At 41.9% G+C, this 17,010-nt stretch overlaps 1 protein-coding gene across 2 annotated transcripts in view; it reads right to left on the bottom strand.

Annotated features, from left to right (window-relative positions):
* Nucleotides 1-1,085: 1,085 nt before the first annotated feature.
* Nucleotides 1,086-17,010, bottom strand: part of lingo4a (leucine rich repeat and Ig domain containing 4a) — a 29,943-nt gene continuing 14,018 nt past the window's right edge. Inside the window, exon 2 of one of the 2 annotated variants that reach the window (XM_077006187.1) lies at nucleotides 1,086-3,419. In XM_077006187.1, the coding sequence (XP_076862302.1) occupies nucleotides 1,563-3,419 (1,857 nt within the window). In that variant the 3' untranslated portion in view covers nucleotides 1,086-1,562. Of the gene's footprint in view, nucleotides 3,420-13,151; nucleotides 16,214-17,010 lie in introns of those variants that run through there. The other variant, XM_077006188.1, reaches the window with a different exon arrangement.

The following is a 17,010-nucleotide window of genomic DNA, read 5'->3' as shown; positions in this document are numbered from 1 at the left end:
TGTGAGGCGTTACTGTCATATGTATATATGGTGCACTCTTCTACTGTTTCATTCTAGCTCCCCTGAATCCGTAGTACATTCATGTATTTCACCACTGCTTTTATTGTAATAAAGATTTTGTATTTTGCATCAAGTTTAGAAAGACGTCCTTTTTAATCGTGTTGTGATTTTGTTTTTATTTTATTGATTTTATGCACCAGCTCCTACAGTTGTGGTTGCTGTTATTTTTCTTTGTTTCCCTAGTAACTGTATAAACCCAATGGTGCTGTGTTTTCGAAGCTGAAGCTTGCAGACAGAAGTGTCTTGTAACATCATTAAATTAGGTTTTAAACATATTTGATTCAATTTAAATGATCTGCACATCTCTCTCAGCAATCCTCCAGTCTCTCTTCTTGCAGTAAACCTGTGTGGGTTTCACCCTCTTCCTGCAATTACCGGTGTGGCATAGTGAAGGTTATTTATTTTGAGGTGTTTCCTGCTACATTTTTTAAATGCTTTTTTCTCATTGTAAAACTATTTGTACTAAGCCTTATAAGTCTGATGTCCAAGGAGGGGCACGTCCTCAGAGCTGAGAAACTCCAGTCATGCTAGTGTTGGTAAACTGGTGATACTTCCATCAGGCAGGACATAGGGACATTACTGACACATCAGATGGGATGTGGAGATTGTTTATTGCTCCATGTATGCTTGTATAATTATTTCTCCCAGTTATGCAGGAGATGATGAAAAAGTGGGATTCCTGATTGACCACAACGGTCCCTTTGCCTAGTGGTGTGCTGGTGCCCACACCTGCATTCTCAGGTGCATTCATTGTTGCATTTCCTTGCTTTAATCTCCCCCACCACTAATCAGTAAACTCCTTCTAACACCAAATATGGCATGATGTAGATTGCTTAAATAATAATTCAAAAGCCATAATACACTCTGTGACCAATGCATAAATTAAATTACTCTTTCTCTATCTGTATACTAATGCAAAGATTCCGTAGTTACATTTTTCATTGTCTGCTCATAACACTGACCATGAACTGATTGTATTTTTATTCTGATCTGTAGGTTATAAAGTGCAAGAGGGATTTGCAGAAGTTTTCATATTAGCACCTGGATTGTAATTGTTTTTTTTTTTTTCTTTTGTTTTTTTGTGAAGCTGTATCCATGACACTTTTGTCTATATTTTTCACTTTTCTCTTAGTAGAAGTTTGATTATGTTCTGAAGTAGATTTATGCAATCAAGAAAAAAATGTATACATACATCTGAGTCTCTGAGTGTGTATATAATATCATGTATATATTATGTCATGCCCATACCTATTCTGTCTGTTGTACATAAATATACAGCACCTAACGTTAGTATATGTAATATCTCACAACATGCACTCATGCTGGAATGGTCTGGAGTACAGGACTCATCTTTAAATAATCTCATGCTGTCATGCAGGTGCCCAAATGCAGAGCCCATCACTGATGCTGCAGTCTCCTGTGGATCAAACTTCAAACTAAGTGTGCCTCTCTGGTCATTCAGTGAGACTAATACATCTTCAAGTTGAATCATCTTGATTTCATCATAAAAGCTTCATGGTGAGCCTGCTAGGCTCTGAACCACTGCCTCCTCTGGCAGGTCCTGTCCCTGCACTGCGAGGAACAAAGTCTATGGTGGCTGTGTGTTTGATCTGTCCTTTGCTCTGACTCCAGAAGAAGATGAACACAAAGCAAACTGCCACCGAGCTCAGGAATGACAAGAATCCCAAGGTCACCGCAATTATCAGTGTCTTCATGTCAAATGGAAATGACAGGGCACCCTGGGAGTTGTTGACAGGTGACTGTGTGGCTGTGAAGCTCCAGTCCTCCATGAAAAAGTGGGCAGAACGGTTCTGGGTTGAGGAAGCTGGAAATCCCTGAACCTGAAGACTGACGGAAATGCTGTCGTTCCCTGCTGCATTGGAGGCCAAGCAGTGGTAATACCCACTATCCTGCACCTGTGAGTATCGCACTTCAAGGGTCCCATTGGACAGTACACGGATCCGGCCGGTAGTGGACAGGAGGATGCGGTTGGGGTTCATCCAAATGATGGAAGGGGTGGGGTCTCCATCTACCTGGCAGAAGAACAGGACCGTACGGCCCTCATCTGTGCGCACTTCCTGGGGCTTGCGGTTCAGAATGCGTGCCTGCCGACAGGTGAACAGCCCTGGAAGTTCAGCCTGTGTGAAGTCCTGGATCATTCTACCCTGCACATGCACAGGTAAGTTGCAGGTAGGTGACTTCTTGTCAAAGTCCAGATGCAAATGGTGGCGCAGAATCCAGAGCAGGCGGCAGTCACAGGTGAGTGGGTTACTGTCCAGCCGGAGCACCTTGAGAGTTCCCACTGAGTGAAAGGTCGTCTCCTCCAACGTTGACAGCCGATTGGAGGACATGTTGAGCATGCGGAAGTAGGCGAGGCCATGAAATGCACCTGGCTCCACCCTCACGAGACTCCCACCAACCAAGTGGAACTCCTGCAACCGAAGAAGGTCTCCAAGCAGGTTGGGCTGGATGGAGGTGATGGGGTTATAGGACAGGTCTAAATAGCTCAGGTACACCAGGTGTTGCAGAGGAACATAGGGCACAGAGCTCAGGTTGCAGTAGCTGAGTGTCAGGGAGGTGAGGTTGAGGCCGATGAGGCTGTTGGTGTCAAGTGAGCCCAGCCAGGGGCAGTTAGACACAGTCAGCTCCCTTAGACGGCCCAACCGCCTGAATGAGTTGTTGGGCAGAATCATGAGTTCAGCTCGACATAATCGCAGACGAGATAGTCCAGTGAGCTGTGAGAGTGCCTCACTCGGGACTGATGTAAGATTAGACCTGTCCAAGATCAGCTCTTTTAGGTTCAAGAGGCCGCTGAAGGCACGTTTGGAAATGAACAAAACGTCATTCTCGCTCGCCTCCAGCTTCTGCAAAGATGTCATCTCACGGAATGTGTAGTCTAAAAAAATAAGAATCTCGTTTTGACTGATGTCCAGCAGGTGGAGATTTGGAACTCCAGAGAACACTCCGACTGGAAGGATCTTGAGTCGGTTCCGTGACAAGCGCAGTGTGAGAAGGTTCTGGAGGCCATGGAAAGCTTCCACCTCAATTGTTGACAGCATGTTCTCACTCAGGTCCAGTTCTTGTAGCTGTACCAGAGTAGAAAACTGCCGATGTCTGAGCTTCTTAATGAGATTATTGGCTAGGCTTAGGTGATGGGTTTTGGAAGAGATGCCCTCAGGTACAGAGATCAAGTGACATGATGAGCAGTTGACCATGAGAATTTCAGTTAAACACTCACAATTTTGAGGACAGGACCAAGGCGGTTCCCCTGATGCTGACACACCCATTATCAACAGAAGCACTGAACACCAACACATTCCCTGCCAATGAGCAGTCTCCACACACATCCGAAGTTCCGCCTACAGCAACAGAGGAAAGGTGAAAGCAGCAATTATTTTAACAAAATACATCTCTTTAATTATTGTTTATTTATCAGGCCATTGTTTCATTTATAGGGACATCCTGTACAAAATTACAATTTAAATAAATATAAAGGCAACTACAAAAAATCTCCCAAATCATAAGATGCAACTGTGATTCCTTTTTATAAAAAGGGTCGTAAACTAAGTGAAGAAAACTGAGATGAGAACCACCCTATAGAGAACAATAAGCTGCAGTCCCAACATGCTTTAAGACCTCCACAATCATCCTCAAGCCCAAAAAATGCAGTGGTAGGCTTTAATGACAATTGACTGTTTGCATTAACATTAACATTCTGAAATGCCTTGACACATGTAATCTTCCACAACAGAGCCATCACCCCTTCAGATCTTACCCAGCATGAGTTTGCCTACAGGGCAAACCGATCCATATGGCCCGGATACACCTAGGACAACCAAACACGTACGTGGAGATGCTATTTGTGGATTGTAACCCTGCTTTTACACCATTATCCCTCACTTACTGGTCAGCAAGCTGGGAGCTTAGATCTGAGTAGCTCCATTTGGTTCTGGGTCAAGGACATCCCATCTAACATATCACAGAGAATATGGAATGGAAACCTGGGTGAACACCTCCACCCCAGAAGGCATTTTGAATACTGGGGTCACATGCTCATCACCCTATTTACACACGACTGATCCCCCATTCACTCCTCAAACATAAAATTTGCATATGACACCTCAGTAATGGACCTTATTTCAGAGTGCAATGCAACAATAGTTCCTAGGGGAATGAGGTGGAATATCTGGTGCAATGTCAAGCACTTAGTACTCAACACCTACAAAGGTGGTCATCTTGTTTTGAAAAGTTTCAAAACAAATGGAGTAAAGAGATTTTCAACCTGTCCCATCTTTATTTAAGGCTAAAATATGGGTGCATTTTGTTTTTTACCGAATGCCAGGGAAGACCAAACTTGACACAATGTAGCTCGTTTGCAAGGCTTGTGTAACGTGGTGAGCACGGGAACGTACACACCTCGTGAAATAATATGGTGGACCTAAGTTTGTCAAATGTATTAGCGAGAGGCGCACAGCGACCCAGAACGAACAAACAAAACAACGCGGAACACTCAACGCGCAAAAGAATAGAAAGAAAAACCGTGAGGGCACGGAGTAAATAGAAAATACAACGCGTGGAAAATAACACTCAACCGCAGAGAGACGGGAGAAAGAAGCAAAATAACAACAGTAACTAAAAAACAGCGCAGATAAATGCAACGCGAAAATGAAACCAAGGACGCCAGCAGAAGTGACTGGCAAAAAACGCCGCAGCAAAATAAAACCCTTCCCAAAAATAAAGGCAAAACAGATAGGAAGAAATACAGGATTGGGAAAACTTGAGATGGTCAGGAAGCGAGATAGATACTCAAATAAGTAAAGACAAAGCATAACAGAGAGAGGTGGCAAGACACAATTTAACGCGAAGCAACCACAGAGAAAGCAGACTGGCTGAGAACGTACGCCGGTTTATTCTGGGACTGACTCTGGTGCCCCTACCGACGGCTGGGGAAACTGCATCCGAGCCAGCCCTGACAGCTTGCAAAATGAAGCTCAAGAATTTTGGTAACACAACAAAAAGCATTTTATTTTACCAAAGCACATTATTTTTGTTAATTAAAAGTGAAAGACACTTTATTTTCTGTATTTGTCATTCTGTCTTGCAAAGAACACTGTAGTAGATCATGCAGATTTTATAGACTGAAGCAGAAATCTTTATAAATCAAATCGTTTTTTGAATCGAAAATCGTTTTTAATCGAAAATCGATTTTGAATCGAATTGTGGCCCCCAAAATTGGAATCGAATCGAATCGTGAGATAGTAAACGATTCCCATCCCAAGTATGTATTTACTATCTTTTTCTTTTTTTAAGTTTATGGTGTCCCTGGGTGGTTCTTTTTTATTATAGCCACTGCAACAAGTGTGCTATTTTGCAATTTTATCTGAAGTCAGCTGCTTTCCCTCCATACCAGCCCTCTGTCTGTATTTGCAGGGTTTGTTCTTGTGCTGTGATGAACTGGAGTGGCAGCATCAAGAATCAGGATCTTGCACCACAGGATAAACTGATCCGCCGTGCTGGAGCAGTGGCTGGTAGTGATCTGGAACGTATGGTGACTGTTTCTGAAAGAAGGATTCTGCACAAACTACACTCCGTCATGAACAATAAGAACCTCCACCTGCACACAGTCATCCAAAAACAAAGGAGAACGTTCAGAGACTTCTGTCGTTAAGCTGTTCCACAAACAGACTTAAAAGGTCCTTTGTCCTCAGAGTCATCAGGCTGTATAACTCCAGCTTACAGGGACAGACAAGATCAGGCCCGTTGACAGTCTTGCTGGGGCCCGGGACAAGAAAGATTCATGTGACCCCCCCCCCCCAGCGCCAGCGGCACGAGGGTTCGCGCGAAAATGACGTAATCGCAGTGGCTCCGCCCATGCGCGAGGGCCTCGCGCGCTGTCGGTTCGCAAGGTCGTGCACCTCTCGAATTTTGTAACTTCGCGCGCGCCGCGCTTCAGCGCAATGAACAAAGTCATGTTTGTAGGGTTCATACACCTTTATAAGGTGGAATTAAAGCACGTGTACGTCACTTTAAAGGTCCATTTCAATATTTTCCAGCACGTTAAACTTAATTAAGTTAAATATTTATACATATACTCGAAATGATTCGAAATAATTCGCTTTTTATCACATTATTTAATGGTTGTTTATTTTCAAAACGCCCAATCTTAACGTCTTCACGAGAACTGTTCAGTCAGACAGCTATTTGTTGTGAAACGAAGTAGTTACAATTTCAAGCATTTTCAAGTACTTTACCCTAAATTCCAGCACTTTTCAAACCTGGAACACAATGCAACTTTAAAATTCGTCAGGTAAATGTTTTTCCTTTCTTTTCTGCGCTCCAGATTTCTGTATTTACTTTAACTATCCACCACTGTATTTCCCGCTGTTGGGCGGATACCGGCCGTCGGTGCTGGATCAAACCATTTTCCAGTGGGAGGCGGGGGTGTATGCACTTAATGGAAAATATGCAGATAGGTAAAAAACATATATATTTGAGCCATTGAGCTTATTATGAGTACATAATTTTATATTAATGAAAGATTTCAAGATTATTTAAAAATTATAGACTTTAAATAAAAAATAAATTGCTGGGCTCTTTGATGGGCCCCCCTGGCCCTAGGGCCCGGGACAACAGACCCGGTTGTCCCCCCCTGTCGACGGGCCTGGACAAGATAGCCAAGGACTGAGGGCCCTGTAGCCATGTATGTATATTGGCTGCTGTTTCTCGCCAGTGTGTGATTGGTTGTGTAAGACTTGTACCTGTGTTAAAATTGTAGAGACCTTGGGTATCTTGAAAGGCGCTATATAAATTCAACATTCATTCATTCATGTGTTCCTATACAGTCATACATGTGAATGTATGTTACTGTGTACACAGTCATGTCTATGTTGACCCATCTTAACTTATGTGCAATACTTACTATATAATACTTAAACTGTATTTAATCAGCGTCAATACTGTAACCAAAGCTGCACCTTCCTGCACTTTAAGTGCACTCATTTATCTTTACACAATCTATCCTGTTATTACGAACTGCTCTGTAGTTGTATAATATATGTAAAACTCAGATTACATTCATTCAGTCTTGTTCATATTGTCTAGGCTGACCAGACGTCCACTTTTACCCAAACGTTCTCATTTTGAGCTGTAAAAAATGACCATATCTATCTATCTATCTATCTATCTATCTATCTATCTATCTATCTATCTATCTATCTGTCTATCTGTCTATCTGTCTGTCTGTCTGTCTGTCTGTCTTGTGAATGCTGATCTAAGGTTAGAGATGGGGTTCTTAGGAGTATATATGGCTTTATTTCAATAAAGATTTGTGCAACACGTATCTATTTAACCTCTTAAGTCAATTCCGATAATTCCGATATTTATGTTATTAATCTTTGGTATAATATTGCGCAGAAATACAGTTCAAATATTTCCTGAATCTGTAGAATCTTCCATTTCAGTTTCGTGGATCGCATATTACTAGTATCTGGAGTAATGAGCCTATGAATACATGGATACACGTCACCGGCCTCTCGCAGTGTGATTCGCGTGTTCTTGTTTAAAACTGACGAACGGACTCTAAGAAAATCTCTACAGACTTATCGATCCCCGTGTGTGATTGGTGGATTCACGTACAATATGTGTGAAACTGACCAATAGATAATCAGGAAATTCCCTTTATCCTCGTGTTGTGAAACCGTAAAACGACACGGGAGATGTCGAGCGAAATGGCGAGCAAGCCGTCGTGCAAAAATATTAGGCTAACAGGTGATAAATCTGAAGCAACAATTCTATTAGAAAGTTGCTGTGAAGATATCGGACCGACAGATCCCGAACAACTTGATGAATCGGACGCAGCATCTGAATTAGAAAGTAGCGATGAAGACAGCGGAGCTTCAGATCCTGAGGGCTTTGATGATTCTGACGCAACATTTGTGTTAGATAGCGATGAAGACAACGGAGCGTCAGATTCATCCGATGAAGAAGAATACAAGAAAAAAAGAGATCCATCTGATGGGTAAGTGAATTTACAATATCGCGATATTCGTGACTAGTCCGCGACTAACTAGACTACTCTGTGCTTCTGTGTAAAATGGATGAAATGTAATCATGATTTATGTTTGATAAAATTTTACTGTGTAAAATGTATTTGTCCATTGGTAGATGTTTTCTTTGTAAACGTTTTCTTGTGTAAAAATATACTTAATATACAAATGGCTACCAAGGCATAGTGAACCACATGCAACATTTCTACAGCAGATCCCATCTGACCACTATCTATCTACCTCTTTACTTGCCAGGACACAGTCGGCCTCAGTTCCTCCCGCACAGCTACCACCTACACATCAGCCAGCCACGCTGTTCTGGAAGACAGACAAAGACCAGGATACAGCTCCCCCTGCCTTCAGGTTTACACCAGCCCGGACACCAGGGCCCCAGCTCGGTTTCACCTCCACATATACACCCATTGAACTCTTCAAACTTTTCTTCCCTGTACAAACAGCACAAATAGTGTCAAAAAACACAAATAAGAACGCTGCTAAAAACGTATCACTGGGAAAGAAATATAAATGGACAGACATTAACTCGGATGAATTTTACAAGTACACTGGCCTGATTCTGTACATGTCTCTGGTGAAACTTAGCACTGTCGCTGATTACTGGAGGAAAGATCATATGTTTTCTTTGCCGCTCCCATCGCGAATCATGACACGGGACAGGTACAGGACAATCTCATGGAATCTTCATCTTAGCGACCCTGATGAAGATGTCCATAATGAGAGAAAAAAGGGCACAGACGAGTATGACAAACTATTCCTGCTAAAACCTCTGATGGACAGCCTCAGAAATGCATGCAAGGCAGTTTATCACCCTCACAGACAGCTGGCTGTGGATGAAAGAATGGTGGCATCCAAGGCTAAAACTGGCATGACACAGTATATGAAAGCAAAACCCACAAAATGGGGAGTCAAACTGTTTGTTTTGGCTGACTCAAAGAATGGCTACACGGTGGATTTTTCTATTTACACAGGCAAAACCCGCGTCCCATCTGGTCATGGCCTGTCGTATGATGTTGTTATGTCTCTTGTGCGTCCAGCATACCTGGGGTCAGGCTACAACATATACATGGACAATTTTTATTCAAGCCCCAAGCTCTTCAAAGATCTTCATGAGCTGAGATTTGGTGCCTGTGGGACTTACAGGGAGAAGCGCAAGGATTGCCCTCGGACAAATAGGAACGCCCTCACTAAAACCTCGGCGAGAGGCTCCATACGATGGATCAGAGAGGGCCCCATCGTTTTTGTCAAATGGATGGACACGAGGGAGGTGTCTGTCTGCTCCACGATTCACAAAGCTCATTCTGGTGAAACAGTTTTGAGGAGAGTAAAGAAGTCGGACGGCTCCTGGAAAAAGATCCCGATCCCCTGTCCCACAGCAATTACTCATTATAACAAATATATGGGAGGAGTAGACCAATCAGACCAGCTCATTCAGTATTACTCCGCACAGCATAAAACCTTGCGCTGGTACAGAAAGCTGTTTTATCATTTCTTGGATATTGCAACAACCAACAGCTACATTCTTCACAAGGAAATACATCAGGCCCAAAAAAAACAGCCCATGTCACACAGAGGTTTCATGGAAGTGCTGACCGCTGAGCTCTGTGGCGTGCCTATCCTCACAACCCCTACCAAGGCAAGCTCAGGTCATGTGCCTGTGCCCTTCATCGACATCCACACGTTGCCCCTCGGCACCAAATGCTCCACAAGCCGGAGGAGGTGTGAGCTTTGCCTGAGCCAAGGCCTGCGAAAGGACACGGCGTGGAAGTGCAGGGAGTGTGGCGTTGCCCTCTGCATGCAGCTGGATAGAAACTGCTTTGCAGCATGGCATGACATTTCAGAACACATGGTGGGGTGAATTATTTTTTTGTTGTGGTTACTTTTCTGTTTATTGTCATGCTCATTTTTCACTCACACACACTTGAAGCTTGATCTGTAGCTTAATATTTTGATACTCCTAAACACATGTATGTGTTCTTAAAGTATGTCATTCTCTTTAAGAACTGGTGAAAGAAGTGACAAACCACACGTTTATTCCATAAACAATTTAATAAACAATTTTGGATAATGTAATTGTAAAGATTTATTACACATTTTATACAATTTTATTCATATATTCTACTACTGTGATCCAAATATATAGGTTTAATTTAAACTTAAATCCTGTTCCTTAGAGTTCTCTTCACTTTTACTAGTACATACTTTCAGATAAAAGTCCTCAGTCATGATTGTCAGCTTGTCCACAATGCTGTGGTTGTAGCCTATTTACCTGTCATGTCCTGAAACTCCATATCATGCTAGTGCAAATATTCTTTGTAACACAATTAAAAATGAATGTAAATCAAGAATAAATTAGGCTGCTTCCATTTTGGTTCAGAATCTGTGTATGCTGCTGTCATATTTCTTGTATTAGATTTATTGGGTACACCAATAAAGCATTTTACAGCTAGATTTAAACTGTGTTCCATGGCACTACAGTACTTCAGAGTCAGCTGACTGATTGCACCAGGGCCCTGTACCCCTCGTGTTTGGTCCTCTTTAACGGGTGACTAAGAGATCTGCTGTAAACTACCTCATTGGGGCAGTCATGGCCTGGCGGTTAGGAAACTGGTCTTGTGACCGGAGGGTTGTGGGTTCGATTCCCAGACAGGCCATGACTGAGGTGCCCTTGAGCAAGGCACCTAACCCCAACTGCTCCCCGGGCGCCGGGCTAGGGCTGCCCACCGCTCTGGGCACGTGTGATCCACAGCCCCCTAGTAATCACTAGTGTGTGTGTTTGTGTGTTCTGACTGCACAGATGGGTTAAAAGTGGAGGACAAATTTCGATTGGGGTGTAAAAATCACAATTGACAAAATATGGCACATTTCATTTCATTTCATTTCATCTACCACATTCATTTAAAGCCCTGTTGTGGTCGTCTCTTGTGTTTGCCATAATTGTGTCTTACCTATAGTGTCATTGCCTTCTCTGTGTCTGAACTTACACTTGTTTGGATTAGCCTAGTTGGTGATTGTACATCACGCCATCCGCTGCTTGATGGCTCTGAGTGTGTGTCCATCAAAAGTCTGCTTCTTGCCATTTTATCTTGTGTTTGATTTTTATGATACCTGTCTATTAAAATAAATGTATTTATTTCAGTCATTTGTGGGCCTTGCAATTATTAAAGTCTCAGAACAGAGTAAAACTAATTTTTATTACTTTTTAGTACTTTTTTTACCTATACTGTATGCTCCTGAAAATGATCAATGAATATTCATCAGAATTAAATATCTTGCCACAAAGGTGTGTATCTACCTGGAAGTAAGTGGTTAAATTTAGGGATTCAGTGAATAGGAGTGTTGTGGAATTATAGGGTGGCTATTCAGTGAAAGTGCATATGATGTATGGGCATTGACTTCCGAGTAGGGTTTCTATGAGGGAGATGGTGGCCCATACTGATTAGAAAATGTATAAGTGTTCAAGCAATTCTTGCCAGAAGAGAGCCCAGATAAGTCTTAGAAAGAACCTTGTAATGAAATCAGGCTGAGAAAGGACCCTGCAGTGAAAATGAAGGAGTCTATAATGTTAGATTAGATAACCATGTAATTTTCACAATTTGTACGTTAGGTATAAAGTGGCATATTTTTCCACTTCCTTTTAAATATGGCCACCTGGCAGTATTAAAAAAACAGTTTGAAAGATTGCTCACTTTCTCATGCAGCTATAGTCACATCTACGTCACATGCCCCTCTCTTACAGGGCTGAGCAGCTGCAGTTTCTTAATCGGCAGCTTTTAGGCAAAATATACACTGAAAATGCTTGTGAGAGGAGAATATGAAGAATAAGAAAGGAGGAATATAAATAATCAACAAAAAGCAACAGTCTATTATGGATAGCTGACAGTAACATGGCTGTGTACTAGGTGTGTAACATTTAGCTAATATTCTGCCCAACACACTAAACAAATTTCTCATAACTAGTACGTAAGATTTTCAGCCATCTTTAAAAAAATATGGAAAATCTGCTTACCAAGCAAGTGTACAACACTTTTAATGTGGAATGTTAGTTAAGTTTTTTTATTGCTCACATTTTCCTACAAAACATTATTTCCTATGTATATTTTTCATGTAGGTCTTTTCATGAATATGTATTTATACCTGTTCTCTCTGTGGTTGCTATTGGGCCATGAATAACTACTGTCTTTGAGTCTCGGCTGTTAGCACCAGACACTTTGGGCTATTGTGTCCTACAGTCAAAGTTTTAAAGCACCTAAAAACCATGGCATTAGACACATCGGACATCAATCCACTGTTTGTGAATTATATTTCAGAAAGCCAGAACATATATAAAGAGGCCCACTTCATCATGTGGTCATTTTATAGTTGTTCCCCACAAAAAGCCTGTGATTTATTTCTTTATTATTAGTAGTACTATTATTTTTTTTATTTGCTGACAGCTAAAGTTTTCACTTATTCTCATTTTCATAAAGACATTGAAAATCAGTGGAGATCAAGTTGCCTTGTGTTTATACATTAAGATCATATTTTATTTATTTGCAAACAGTCTGTTTCATAGATGTTTAAATAATGGAAAGTAAGGTGTTAAGTTTTTTTTTAGAAATATCTTTGTTGTATTGATATACTGATAAAAGACATGATTAAGAGACAGTTTATTTATCACAGGAATTGAATGAATGGATCTGGAGAAGGCATCTAATTAAAAGCTAAACTTATTTGCGATGCAACTTTATGCATGATGGTTAGTTTGTGGGTTCCACACATCTATTAGAGCAGTGGTTCCCAAAGTGGGGGGCGCGCCCCCTAGGTGGGGCGTGGAACTATTGCAGGGGGGGGCGCGGTGCTTGGAAGTAAAACATGTGCACATGTGTCAATATGGGGGGGTGTGTGTAAGGGGGGGTGCAAAAATATTCTCATCTACTAAAGGGGGGCATGGCAGAAAAAGTTTGGGAACCACTGTATTAGAGCAACTTTAAAAACCAAGTGGGAATTAATTAATTTTTATTAATGTTCATGGTGAAATACGTTTTATTATTTTGTCAAATAAATGAACATTTTAAAACAAAACTTGTATTTTAAAAGTTAATGCATTGCATTAACATATGTACTGCCTTACATAATTTAAGGTTAGCTATAAAAATATAAAAAATAATGTAAAGGTACCAACAGGAAAACACATACTGCATATAGCAAATACCTGAACAGATCATCATCTTAGCTCAGTTTACCAGATGCACTACAAAATCACACAGCCTAGGTTCTACTAGCTTTGCTAGTTATTATTAGTTCATTGGTACTGTAAATAAAACTACACAATACACAACTTGACTAGCTAGCTACCCAGCTAGCTTAGCAGGAGTGCTTGGGGCGATAATTTAAGTGCCCATTATAGTTGAGGACACTGATTGGCTACATTTTCCTAGCAGCAATTGGCTGAGTTGCTGTTCTGACTTATCAATATTTAACCTCAGGAGGGAAGGATCCAGGAAGATAATGGACGCATACAACAAGAACAGGTGCAGGGCTTTAATATATGACCATATATGACGTGAAATTTATTGTTGGTTCATATTCGTCCACAAATGCTTTGTAAATGCTGGTGAGTGCTTAATTCTTTATTAGTTTATTTGAATTGTTCTTGTTTTTTTATTCTCACACAAAAAAGCACTGAAAACAAAAATAACACAGAAGCTGTAAACCCATAAGGTATTTGTTGAATTTGTCCTAGTTCTTAATTTGATCATGGCAATGATGAAAATGTTTGATCCTCAAACACGTCATGAGTCCACAATGCATGCGCTTTAGTCTTCTGTAATGCTGAAAGTCCACCAAGAACAATACAACAGTACACACACTGCTGGATCCTAAGATTAAATTAAAGATAGTTTTCCTAAGATAGCTAGCTGGCATTCATTTAATCTATGGGATCTATTTAATCTATGGAATCTATTAAGTCTGTGGGACAGGTCTGTTCTGCACCACTACTCCGGGTCAGCAATTACATTAATCAGCAATGTTTTTTAGTACCATGTCTTTCTTATTAATAATAATAATAATAATAATCATCATCATCATCATCTCAAAAATGCATTTTTGTAGCACCAGGATGAGATGATTTAATGACATATAGTAAAATTGTAAACAAGACATAATAACAAATTGAAAGACAAATCTGTCAATCAAACCTACCAAATATTTAAAGAGCAAATCAGGGATTAATGGTCGTAGGTCCGCTCAGAGCCGCATGGTGAGTTTGGACGTCTCCGTGGTCGCCTCTGCTCTCTCTGTTGCTATCGCTGCACTGCGAGGCACGAAGGCTATTTTGGCTGTGTGTTTGATTCTGCCTTTGCCCTGACTCCAGAAGAAGATGAACACAAAGCAGAGAGCCACAGAACTCAGGAATGACACAGAACCCATGGTCATCACAATCACCAGCGTCTTCATGTCAAATGGAGGCTGGGAGGGGCTGACTGTTGGGCTGACTGTTGGAACAATGGACACCAGGTTCCATCCCTCCAGGAAGAGCTGGGAAGAGTGATTTTGAGTTGACAATTCAGAAGAGCCACAGACTCGCAGTCTAACAGAAATGCTATCATTCCCCGCTGCATTGGAGGCAAAGCAGTAGTAATAGCCACTGTCATGCACCTGTGCATAACGCACCTCAAGAGTTCCATTGGACAGTACACGGATGCGACCAGTACTAGTTAAGAGGGTGCGGTGGGGGCTCACCCAGATGATGGAAGGGGTGGGGTCTCCATCTACCTGGCAGAAGAACAGGACCATACGGCCCTCATCTGTGCGCACTTCCTGAGGCTTGCGGTTCAGAATGCGCGCCTGCCGACAGGTGAACAGCCCTGGTACCTCAGCCACACTGAAGTCCTGGAACGTTCGGCCTTGCATATGCACAGGTAAAGCGCACGTAGGTGGCATGCTGTCAAAGTCCAAATGCAGACGATTGTGCAGCACCCAGTGCAAGCGACAGTCACATGTGAGTGGGTTCCCATCAAGCCGTAGCACTTTGAGGGTCTTTATTGAGTGGAAGGTTGTTTCCTCCAGGGTGGACAGTTGATTGAATGAAACATTAAGCAGGCGGAAGTGGGCAAGTCCCTGGAATGCTCTTGGCTCCACCCTCAGCAAGCTCCCACCAACCAAGTGGAACTCCTGCAGCCGAAGAAGGTCTCCAAGCAGGTTGGGCTGGATAGAGGTGATGGGGTTATAGGACAGGTCCAAATAGCTCAGGTATACCAGGTGTTGCAGAGGAACATAGGGCACAGAGCTCAGGTTGCAGTAGCTGAGTGTCAGGGAGGTGAGGTTGAGGCCAATGAGGCTGTTGGTGTCAAGTGAGCCCAGCCAGGGGCAGTTAGACACAGTCAGCTCCCTTAGACGGCCCAGCCGCCTGAATGAGTTGTTGGGCAGCATGGTAAGACCAACCCAGCAGAACTGCAGCCGTGTCAGTCCAGCAAGCTGAGATAACGCCACAGCTGGCGCCGATGTGATGTTACACCTGTCCAGGTTCAAATCCTGTAGGTTCATGAGACCACTGAAGGCATGGTTGGAGATAAACACAATATCATTCCTGCTGGCATCCAGCTTTTGCAATGAAGCCATCTCACGGAACGTGTGGTCCAGGAAGATGAGGATCTCATTCTTGCTGATGTCCAGAAGGCGAAGACTTTGAAGTCCAGAGAACACTCCAAGTGGAAGAATCTTGAGGCGGTTCCGGGACAGCCGTAGCGCGACAAGGCTCTGCAAGCCAAGGAAAGCTTCAAACTTGATAACTGAAAGCATGTTTTCACTCAGGTCAAGCTCCTGCAGCTTAGCCAGGTTGGAGAACTGACGTCGTTCAAGTGTCCTAAGATCATTACTGGACAGGTTGAGGTTTAGGCTATTTGTGTAGATGCCTTCAGGAACAGAGGTCAGGTGATTTGAGGAACAGTTGACTATGAGAAGCTCATGTAAGCAGTCACAATGCTGTGGGCAGGGCCAGGGCGGGTCCCATGCTCCAGCCATGCCCACTATCCACAAGATGATTGACATCCAGTACATCCCTGGCAAGTCTGTATTCTGCAAGCACATCTGGACATCTGGAGTTCTGCCTACAAGAACAATAAAAACTAGTGAAAACACTAATTGTGATTATTCTACACATTTTAAAAAATATTATTTGTTAATCAAGAGAGCCTATTTAAACCAACTTATTTCATTTATTGGTATAATTAACACAAAATTCCAATACAACATATAAACAAAGCAAATAGCTTCTGGAGCTTAAATATACTGCATTTCCCTTAAATTTAGCATGTTTTCTTTGTGCTGGAAATATTGACTAACTGCTTACTGGTTCTCCTTGAGGAGGATTTTGTTCTCTTGTAACACACTGCATTGTGAGAGAAGTTGTCTTCAAAGCTAAAGCTGATGGAAGCATCAATGAGGCAAATGCATGAATATCATGAACTGTAGTGGGATACTAAACCATTTTCATATTTTTCACTTTCAGAGATCTTAAAAAAGTAAATGTATAAGATTGAGTAGTGGTGAATCACCAATTCAAAGCCAGATTTTTTCTGCCATTTTATAAATAAAATTTGTCAATAACAGGTTTTATATTTACAGTCTTTTTTGTTTTATATGTAGGGCTACACCTACAATTCTTTCATATATAGTGTGGTCCTGGGAACTGATGATATCCTACAGTGGAGGAGGTCCTGAGGTTGAAGAGAAAAGCCCAGAGCAGGTGAGTGGGGAGTTTATGAAGGATGAAGGATTTTAAGGTTGCACTGATGTTCTCAAAGTTTTATTTAGCAATTCATCTACTCAACAATTACTTTGTAAAATATAGCTGTCTGGAACTAATAGTGTTTGTACATTGCTATGGAACCTTAAATTGAAACAT

The sequence above is a fragment of the Brachyhypopomus gauderio genome, chromosome 5, assembly GCF_052324685.1.
Source record: "Brachyhypopomus gauderio isolate BG-103 chromosome 5, BGAUD_0.2, whole genome shotgun sequence".
Taxonomy (NCBI): Eukaryota; Metazoa; Chordata; class Actinopteri; order Gymnotiformes; family Hypopomidae; genus Brachyhypopomus; species Brachyhypopomus gauderio.
Note: the sequence above shows the minus strand (reverse complement) of the source record. Positions and strands in the feature narration are given on the sequence as shown.